Raw genomic sequence first — 10,662 nt, 5'->3', positions numbered from 1 at the left:
CTGCTGGCTGCTGCTATTATTCTGAATTTCTGCTGTGGATTGCTTGAGTTTAATGTAACAGCATCCTTTAGATACTGTTTTTACTCCAGCTGAATTTTGGCTGACCATGTATGTTAGGCTCAGAAGCACAGAGTGCCACCTGTTGGCTTACTGGTGCTACAGCACCGCCAAGAATGTTAGAAACAACAGTAAAAAAAAACACCACCATCATGACAAGTGGACTGTGTGTGGAGAGAGCACTTATGTACTGCAAGGGGTTATAGCACTGCACAGTGCATAGAATGCAGGCACACTGAGTTGTGTCCAATGCTATGAGTCAACTTCCACTCATGCAATTGACTCCCTGTGGCTCTGCATCCCTCACCCCTTCAAGATGCCCCCACATGTGCTGCCAAGTCCCCCGCCCTTTGCAACAGGTTTTGAGGGTTGCAGGTAAGAGAAAGATTTCTCTTAGCCCAAGACCCTGAGGAGCTACTGTCCCCAAAACAACACTTTACTCCTCACTGTTATAGGGAAAAGTAAATGGATATACTCTCAAATACCACCCTTGTTAACACAAAGCTTGTTCCCCATTATTGGTGAGGAAGCCAGTGTTTGAAGAAAACAAAACAAAACATGAAGCTGACTTGTTTCTTCTTGATTATCCTAGCATGTGAAAATGCAGGGGGCTTGTTTTTACACAGACATTCTTATGCTAATCAGAGTGTAGGCCACAGACACTGTAAGAGTCACAGAAGACCACATCATTCAGATAAACTTATGTAAAAAATAATTTATCATTCAATATTGCAGTAAGTGTAGCATTGTTATCTAAGGTAACTTTACAAACCTGCACTTTTGAGTACAAGGATTAATGTACTGTTAACCTAGAAAGCCAGAGAAAGGATGCCCATATAAATCTCTCTTGCAGAGCTGAAAAGATTATTTCAAGGCTACAGATACTGTGGATGAACACACTGTTCAGGGTAGCCAGAATGAAAACCGTTTGGGAGACCCATAGAGGAGCAATAGTCAAACTCCACCGCCTCTTGACATCTTCCTGTTCCTTCCATCCCTGTGTCAACTGATGGCTGCGCAGGGAGACACCAAGACTCAATTTCTGATGCAGAGATGATATGGCGTGGAGATGTCTCCAACCCTGCCAGTATAAACAAACACCTGGTTGATTCAGACAGCGTACCAGGCCTTCATTGCTATGTGTTGCGAGCATGCAACTGTGTTCCTTGCCGACTCCTTTTTGCTGGGGCTAGCTTGAGTGTTTGGAACCTGCACGTCCCGGGAGTCATTTTGGAATTCTGCTGGAACCAAGGATGTAAGTAGCCATTGTAGAAGTCAGCAGCTGTCAGCTTCTTCTTAAGCACCACAGCTTTAACTCCAACCCAGCCTTCCTGGAGGGGAAAAGAACAAGGTGAAGCTGAGTCTTGGAGAGGTCTCAGCACATCCCCCAAGTCCTGAAGTCACACAGCAAAAACATGGGGTTGTATCCAACTGACTTACACACTCAAGAAAAGACACATTGAAATCAGTGGACCTAAGTAAAGTTATGTCCATTAACTACAATATGTTTACTCTGAGAAGGACGAACACTGGATACATGAATCCATGAAACTCAGTATCCTGTCAGTTCTCAATCATGTTTAAAAACCCAAGTTACTGTAATGCAATGGGAAGGAGGGATTTAGGAAATGCTTGCGAACTCTGCATAGTTCGATTCTCCAAGCCATTAAGTGGTAAAAGCAAGCAACTTCAACGTAAATTTGATTTGCAAACTGTTCCCCTTACCGCAGCTGCCTGTGAACAGTCTAGCAATCTGAGGAAAGAAAAGTGAAACACCACATACAATGGTACCTTGGGTTACATACGCTTCAGATTACATACGCTTCAGGTTACAGACTCAGCTAACCCAGAAATAGTACCTTGGGTTAAGAACTCTACTTCAGGACGAGAACAGAAATCGTGCTCCAGCAGCGCGGCAGCAGCAGGAGGCCCCATTAGCTAAAGTGGTGCTTCAGGTTAAGAACAGTTTCAGGTTAAGAACGGACCTCTGGAACGAATTAAGTACTTAACCCAAGGTACCACTGTACATACAAACATACCTTGCAACGGATCACCAGTGTCTGCAACTGCTTATGATAGAACACTGATCCTGGGACGGTTCCGTTTTCAGCTGCTAACCTATCTGAACACAAAACACATGTTCTAGACTTAGTTTTCCCACAACAGGCTGTTGTGGAGTTGTGCATGCCTGATTGTATCATCAGCCACATAGAACCAGCCCAAATGAAAATATCTTGCAAAGCTTCCAAGTGTTGCTTAAGCTCAGGTTTTAGTAAACATCCAAGGGAAGCTTGCATAACTTGCAGGAAGCCACTCAAAAGGATTTACACTCCCCAGGTCATCCATATTTGTTATGGAGGCCAACCCAAACAGGGTTCTCTTGGCTGATCATAGTTGTCACGGTAAGAAATCACTGCCTCTGCTGAACCCTGCCCCTGCAGGTTAGTTTCTGTTGGTTATAAAAGGTTTTAGAGATCAAAGGCAGGGTCTTCATTTATGGCCAGAAGGTAAGATGACACCAAGCTAAAAGGCCACACAGCAATTTGAAACACTCGCAGCAAAGGCAAGGAATGATATATAACTTCAGTTTCACAGGTGCCTCCAGTGTTATGTTTAACTACTTTTTGTGCCATAGCTAACAACCAAAATTGCTGAGATGTATGTGCATACCATTGTGGTCATTTAATGCCTCCACTTCCACAAAATCCAAGAGTTTTACAGTAGTACCCATCCATAGTGTTTGCAGAGGCATCTGAAAAAGGTACAGTAAGGTATCTTAGCCACAGATGTTCACACTCATTTCAGCTAAATGAATCCAGAGTTGTCAAACTGTTTTCATGTTCAGTCAGCAATACAAACACAAATTTAGGGCTAGTTTCTGCTTTCTTCTGATGTGTATTAGCAGAAGCATTTCAAATACAAGAAGACTAGGTCAGATGCAAACTAGATTCCCCAAGGTGTATGAAATATGAGTGCATTTTAGATTTAAAACAACTTTTAAAAATCAAGGTCAGCCTTCATCTGCCAGCCCTGTAGCTTTGTTGGAAATAAGGCATGCAGTTTAAATCTACGGTAAGCAGGACTTCAAAGGAATCTGAGCAACAAAAAGCTAGTATGTAACTGTGGGTGAAGGAGTTGCTCATCTGAAGCTACAGCAAAGTAAAATGTAAAAAATCAACTAGCACCCCCCCCCACCAAACTTGGCTTTTTTTAATTTTAATTTTGCAATCCCAGAACAGCTGGTAAGTGGTGGTGCTAACCCATTTCCTCCAAAGCTGAAGACTAAGAGGTGGGAGAAATTCTCTCCCAAATCAGCATTTAATTATATATAATTGATAGACACGCTATTGAAATTCTTTTGTAGCCTAGGATTTTAGTGAACCTCTTTGCAACACTGGCATTACCATTGCTCCCAAGGCACGGTGCATCCTCAGTATCTGCTCAGGAGTTTGTTCTTCCCACTGGATGCAGCTCATTGCAATGCTGGCTTTAGGAGCTTTAAGATAACAAAACAACATTGAATGGGTGAACTCTGAGTCAAGTTCATAGAGCTAAAAGGCTACCAACAGCTTCTAGCCATGATGGCTATGCTCTCCCTCCACAGTTGGAGCCAGAAAGCTTCTGAATGCCAGTTGCTGGAAACCGCAAAAGGGGAGAAGGCTCTTGTGCTCAAGAGAGAACAGTGGCCTGCTCCAACTGGCTTGTCTTACATTCTTAACCCCTATAGTTCAAATGACTGCACCACCAGTATTCTTTCACTGCAATGCATTGTGGTCCCCCTGCTTCACCTCTTTCCTTGCCAACCAAGGGGCTTTTACCACAGACTGGCCTCTCAACACCCACCTCTCTCAATGCTGTTGCCCCAAGGTGGAATGGAAATGGGAAAAACTCTGGCCTGTGGGTCTAATGAGACCTGGCAGGGACCCTACTGTGGCCAGGCCATTTCACCTATGCCATGCTCACCTGTCCCACATCTGACATTTGTGGCAGGTAAAAATGCAGCTGCACACCAAATTGCTCTTGCTGCCAGCTGCCCCCTTTGAAGGTGTGTTGTTAGTGCCAGTTAGCTGATCGGCACTGACTGTGTGCCTCTTTAAGGTTGTCAACTGATGTCAAAGTGGCCTGCAGGGGAGGTCATGATCCATTTCTTCTGGGCTATCAGAAAGACCAGCTGCCATTCCTGAACTGTGAGAAACTGTAGGCTTGATTGCAATGTGCTCACAAGAACAAACATGAAACATCGGGTACATACCAAAAGTTGCTCCTTCCTTTGGTTGTTCTGTCTTGTTCCTTAAACTTTCAGGTAGGTTTTTCAGAACAGAAATGAGCTGAAAGGAAGAAAAACCCCCGAAACATACATCACACAGCAAGAAAACAATGTTTTGACTACAATAATAGTGTTACAGTGGTACCTCGGGTTACATACGCTTCAGGTTACATGCGTTTCAGGTTACACACTCCGCTAACCCAGAAATAGTGCTTCAGGTTAAGAACTTTGCTTCAGGATAAGTACAGAAATCGGGCTCCGGCGGTGCAGCGGCAGCAGGAGGCCCCATTAGCTAAAGTGGTGCTTCAGGTTAAGAACAGTTTCAGGTTAAGAACAGACCTCCGGAACGAATTAAGTACTTAACCCGAGGTACCACTGTATTTATATTCTGAACTTAGGAAAGTGAGTTTCTCAACTTGTTGTCTCTTAGAAACTGGATGCTTCAACTGACCTGGTTCCCATAACTTGGAATTTCTAAGCATCTCGTAAGTTTTCAACTGTTTTAGAGATGCAACTTAGGGGGGGGGGAGGGAAGCAGTGTTAACTTACCATACTTGCACCAAGTTTGGATAACATGGATTCCAACTCTTTTGCTGAACAACAGGGTGGCACTGCAAATGTTTCCTGCTTGATAATTGGACCTACATCAAACCTAGGAACACAACACACAACCTTAAGGAACACAGGAAGCTGTCACTGGTCCACCTAGCTGAATGCTGTCTATACCAGTGTTTCTCAAACTTGAGCCTCCATCTATTGTTGGACTACAACTCCTGCTCATAGCTAACAGGACCAGTGATTATGGGAGTTGTAGTTCAAAACCAGCTGGAGACCCAAGTTTGAGAAACACTAGTCTGCACTGATCATCAGAGGCTCTCCAGGATTTCAGACAAGAGTCTCTCTCAGCCCAACCTGGGGAGGTCAGAGATCAAACCTGGGACCTTTTGCATGCAAAGCAGATGCTCTACTACTGAACTAAAGCCCTTCCCTCTAAGCTTCCCCATTTAAGTGTTTTGCCAACACCCTCAGCAATTTTCAAGTGATCTGTGGGGGATGAAGATTTGGGAACCACTGCCTTAATAGTAACACAAAGCAATTTAAGACACTGAGAAGATTACCCAGCACTATGGATGGACTGAACAACTAATTCTATCCCATTTTATGCATTTTCTACACACTTCTTACTTAAAATTAATTTACCAGTTAACTGCACATTGTGTACACATCTTTTGCATAGAAAATACATTCTTGGGTGCATTTTTAGTGCACTGAAAATGCATTGCAAAATCTGGAGAAGTGACTGGGAACTGTGTTAGGGTCCACAAGCAAAGCTGGGAGCACTTGATCACATCAGCCTGCTTAGAGATGCTGACCAAACAGATTCTTCCCCCATCTCTATTTGGCACCCATGAAATTATGAGTTCCTAAAAAGGACATGTTTGCACCAACGTTCTGTTGAATTAAATAGCTATTGTACCTCTTAGGCCTGATCTGCATAATTGTCACCCCAGTAACTGTATCTCCATGGAGCACTGTGTGGATTATTGGTGCTGGGCCTCGCCACCTTGGAAGACAGCTGGGATGGACATTCAGCACACCACTGAATCAGAACATTTGGAAGTTAGAATAGGACCAGTAATTCTGTAACATATATAAGCGAATAGTAACCATTTTGAGAACTCACTTTAAAAAATGCAACATAGCATTCATTGTAACTGCCCAAAGATATGAAAATATAATGTGAAAACTTAGTATTACATAACTATGCATACAGTAAAAAGGTATTCTCCTATTTTTGTATTTTGCTATAACCAGTAAACTGTCCCACTGATAAACAGTGGAAAACATGATCAAGAAAAGTGAAGGGTAAGAAAAAGAAAATGAGGAAGCACATGACAACATGCCTTTAAGGAACATCAAAACTGGCTAATTGGAATTTGCAGGTTGAGATGTAAACACTTTTGATAGATTGACAGAGTAAGGAACATCCATACACTCAGACCCATCAGCTTACTTCTCTCTCTCTCCTTGTTGTTTAGAACTTGTCATGTGAACTGCCCTGAGAACTTTTGATGAAGGGTAGTATATAAATCTAGTAAATATTATTATTATTATTATTATTATTATTATTAATAGACTGATACATCTTAGATTGCAATCTGTTTACAAATTCCTCCTCCTCAAGATGAGAGGTCATCTTTAACTAGCCTCTGAGAGAACAAAGGAGGAAGCATGGCTACCTTTTTCTTCTTTAGACTAGTTAGTTGAACTAGAATGAGAAACCTTTTCTATCCAAGTTATGCATTTCCTACAATAAACAACTTTATTATTTTATGACATACAAGCATACCTGTGTGCTTGCAACAAGTAAAGTCTACTCTCTAACCAAGATTCACTAGCCAAATGCAGCTGACTCTGCACACTAAAGGGTTTCAATAGGAAATTAACAGAGTTATCCAAATAGGTTCCCCACTGCATGTACAAAGAATTGTACACTCTACATCAATTTATGGTGAAAGCCGTACATATTTTGCATTGGAAGTTAGAGTACTAAATCAATTCAATTTTAGACTGACAGTGCCTGTAAAGCAACCCTTATTGTACCCCCTTGGACAATAATGCATTTGAGAGGGCATTTGTTATTAATGTCTTCAGGCACTAAAATCCTGCACATAGTTACATGAAAATACTAGTCTGATTAAGAATTACAGCCTTTCCCATATTATCCTGCTCCAACCACTTTCCTTTAACACACAGCCCAGATTGCAATACAAACAAACTACTCAACACATTTTGTGTTCACAGCCTTACTATGGAAACTTCAGGATGAGGTCCTCACTGAGCAGGCGCCCAAATGATGCCACCACACCGACATCAAAGTGGTCACACAGACCTACATCTGGCCAGAAGTGGATGGGGAGCTTAAGTTGCTCTGCACAGCTCTTGACAGGGAGACCCTTGGGCAGCTGGGAATGAAGTGTTACCACCTCCAGACGGTCCACAAGACGACCTGACTTGGCCTCTCTGCCACAGAACATAAAAGAGAATCATGGAGGACACTGTTTGAGAACAGTGCCAAGCTGCTACCACCCCAGTAAATGCCCTCCCACAAGAAGCTCCTTTATACTAGGTCAGGTGCTTTGTCTATCTAGCCCGGTACAGTATTGTCTCCTTTGACTGGCTGCAGTTCTCCAAGATCTATGGTCTTTCTCATCACCATCTGCCAAATCTACTTAACAGGAATTGCCAGAACTGAACCTAGGCCCTTCTCCATACAAAGCATTCACTCTGCCAATTGAGCTAGCCCCTCTTTTCCCACATGTGCTCTCTATCATTCTTATCTCTCCAATGCCTTCTGCAGAATGCAAACACCTTGGGGCAGTGAAGGAACCCCACTCCATCTCCATCCTCAAGTCACTCCTCTTTACACTGGCTTTTTGACACCTGATATATACATACCCACACAGTACTGTGATTAACCAACAGAACAGTGTTTTAAATTTTATGTTGCAAAACATTTTGTCTCTCGCCTTAATCAGCTTGCTTTGATAAAAATGAAATGATGCTGTTTCCAAGGTGGCACTTAGGGATCTTTGAGGATGGAACGCTTGGAAGGCCTATATGGACACTCCCTATTCTTTTGATTGCATCAGTTTTAAATTGTATGTACCTTTAAAATGCTGCAACGGTGGGAAATTGTGCTGAAGGGCAGTTAACGAAAAATAACGATAATGATACCGGTAATAACAGCGAGGTAGCTAGTTAATGAGGAATACCATTCTCAAAATGCACCTGCCGCTGCTACTGTCAGTCAGAGCAGCCACTACTGGGTTAGATAGATAAACAGCCAATAGTGAGCTGGAAATGGGCAGCTCCTGTTCTTGGAGCTTCTCTTCTCCCTTTCACTCGATGCCCTTTTCACCCTCTCCCTGTCCCACAAACCATAACCTTTGACCCGGCTCCCGAAGGCCTTTCCCCCCTTCCCTCCTCCGCCCTAGAGACCCACCGGGCAGCCTGAAGCGCTAGGAGGGTCTCCGCCGCGAAGCTGTCAGTTCCAAAAAACAGGACCCGCCAGGGCGGCTTTTCCCGCCTCGGAGCCTCCGCAGCTCCCGAAGCGTAGCCCCGCCCCAGGCTCCACCGGCCCCGCCAGGCCCGCAAAATCCGGCCCCACATGGCGCCTCCGCCAGCAGCTCCCACAGGCTGCCGCCGCCGCCCACCCCGCCTGCGCGCTCCAGCGTCGCGGCGCGAATGACGTATAACCCCGCGCGACACTCCACTTGCGCACCTGTGGGCGGGGCAACAACTGCTCGGGTCCAAGCTTGGCTCGCCGCGTGGCCTTGTGGGATTGCTGGGCGGTGTTAATCCAGTAACCGCAGCAACCAGGGGCAAGCCGTATCCATGGCAACTGTTCGAGGCCTACCTCGAGCCCGTCCACTTGTTGCCGCAGTCCCTGCTACTCGCAGGAGGAGGAGGAGTGTCGCCTTGTTCTCTCCTGTGCTTCCTTGCTTCCTTTCTTTTTGATTAAAGATTTTCTTGATTTACAAAAGTGTGCAATGTCTCTCTCTCATGTTTTTTCCCCCATGTAACATTTTTACAAATCAGTTTCATTTGTTGGGATATTAGGAAGAAAAGGGGGAAAGAGGTAGAGCTGCGCTGCAAGCAGGAGTTCAAGCAGAAACTATAACCTAAACAAGAAAATAATCATAACAGCTGGGGGAAAAAAACACTCAGCAGTCCCTATGTTGCAACATGACATTACGTAAGACCGTGAAAATAACATGGAAGAAAACGCAGTTGAAAGGACAGTAGATAGGAAACTATAGAAAGAGTAGAAGGGAAGTAAAAGTAAAAGACACAGGATCTAAATAGCTTGAAGGAATATAGATATTATTATTATTTGTCAGTTGCATGAAGCATATCTTACTGCATTGTGGGCAGTACGAGCAAGCAAGGGAACAACTGATCAAACCCCTACTGGCAAATTGGCCGGGAAAATCGAAGCCTCCCATATTAAATTATCTCTTGGATGACAGGTCTAATGATATTACACTGGCCATGGCAAAGTTTTTTTTGGAGATTGAAAGCAACAAGGATCAGCATGCTTCAGACAAAACAAAATGACTGCTTCGGTTTTTGTCTTTTTTGTGGTCGGCTGTCTTCACTGTATTTTGTTCTGAAATTGTTTGATGGGTCTTTGGACCGCAATAAAGATTTTATTTATTTTATTATTACTTGTTCATGTTTGATATTTTTTGCAATCATTTCTCTTACCATTTTATGCATGGCTGTAACAAAGTGTGTGCTCTTGGAGAAATAGAAAAGCAAATGAAAAAATATTTTTTTAAAAAAAACAGCAGGAACAGGTGTGTCCCCCTCCCCCCCCCCCCCGTGTGGAGATGTCAGTGGTGGTAGGCAAGTGTCACTGCTGCATACCTGCCTTCCCTTAGTGAGAATGCTCAATACTGATTATTGAGAATGCCTGCCGGAAGGAGAAAACGAGGTGCAAAGAGCCAGAAGACCATTATTGAGACTCACAATTCCTCTAAAACAAAGAATCGGCAGAGAGCCAACACCATCTGCCCTGGCTCAGAAAAAGAGCGGGTTGAGGAAACCGAGAAAACGGAGCAAATAGAACAAACAGTGAGTAACAACGTTGGGGGAACCTCACCCCCCCTTAAGGAGGATGTCAATGACCCGACCCCCCTCCTCCCAGAAAAAGCGAATCCGTCCAAGAGGGCAAGAGCAGGAGCAGGAGGGATTCCTCCCACTCCTAACGCTGACCCACCCATGCCTCTAGAACACAGGTGTCAAACACAAGGCCCGCGGGCCGAATCCGGCCCGCCAGACCTCATCATGTGGCCCATGTAGCCGCCGCCGGCCGCCAGCCTTCACCTTTTATTCTCGCTTTTTTTTTTTTTTGACACAAGAAAGCCGCCTCTTCAGCGCATGCATGGCAGCCTACAAGCCAGAGAACGTCTGCCCTCTAGCGGCGCCGGCCGTTCTACACAGGAAACCTCCACTTTACATGCATTCAGGAAACCTCCACTTGTTTTTATATTGAGCGCATGCCATCCTGTGATGTGACAGATCCAACGGCTGCCTGAACCCTTCTCTCCTGTACTGTAAGACCTATAGATACAACCGGCCCTTTGAGGGTGAACAAACTGCTGATGCGGCCCCCGATGAATTTGAGTTAGACACCCCTGCTCTAGAACAAGATATCAGAGGAGCCTGCTTTCAACCAATTCGGGATACGCACCCCTACCAAGAGATTTGCATGTTGTCTGCAGAAACTATGGTTCTGGTTCTCCAAAGACTGGATGAAATCCTCACTAGAA

At 44.4% G+C, this 10,662-nt stretch overlaps 1 protein-coding gene across 1 annotated transcript; it reads right to left on the bottom strand.

Moving 5' to 3' along the window:
* Positions 1-757: 757 nt before the first annotated feature.
* Positions 758-8,512, bottom strand: MTFMT (mitochondrial methionyl-tRNA formyltransferase). Its single transcript, XM_053364689.1, has 9 exons — positions 8,331-8,512; positions 7,136-7,348; positions 5,802-5,924; positions 4,874-4,976; positions 4,310-4,385; positions 3,462-3,553; positions 2,728-2,809; positions 2,097-2,179; positions 758-1,388 (listed from the first exon to the last, which is right to left on the bottom strand). Exons 1-9 carry the CDS (start codon positions 8,495-8,497, stop codon positions 1,194-1,196), a joined length of 1,134 nt encoding a protein of 377 aa, XP_053220664.1. The 5' UTR covers positions 8,498-8,512; the 3' UTR covers positions 758-1,193.
* Positions 8,513-10,662: the final 2,150 nt, after the last annotated feature.

The sequence above is a fragment of the Podarcis raffonei genome, chromosome 14 (assembly GCF_027172205.1).
Source record: "Podarcis raffonei isolate rPodRaf1 chromosome 14, rPodRaf1.pri, whole genome shotgun sequence".
Classification (NCBI taxonomy): Eukaryota; Metazoa; Chordata; class Lepidosauria; order Squamata; family Lacertidae; genus Podarcis; species Podarcis raffonei.
The sequence above is the reverse complement of the archived record's forward strand: the minus strand, read 5'-3'. Positions and strand labels throughout refer to the sequence as shown.

Bases quoted from the DNA above. Each gene is read 5' to 3' on its own strand.
- MTFMT (XM_053364689.1), bottom strand. From the start codon at position 8,497: ATGTGGGGCCGGATTTTGCGGGCCTGGCGGGGCCGGTGGAGCCTGGGG. The intron at 7,349-8,330 runs GTGGGTCTCTAG...GTTCTGTGGCAG, and splicing joins CTAGCGCTTCAGGCTGCCCG to AGAGGCCAAGTCAGGTCGTC. The intron at 2,180-2,727 runs GTATGCACATAC...TTTTGTGTTCAG, and splicing joins GGCATTAAATGACCACAATG to ATAGGTTAGCAGCTGAAAAC.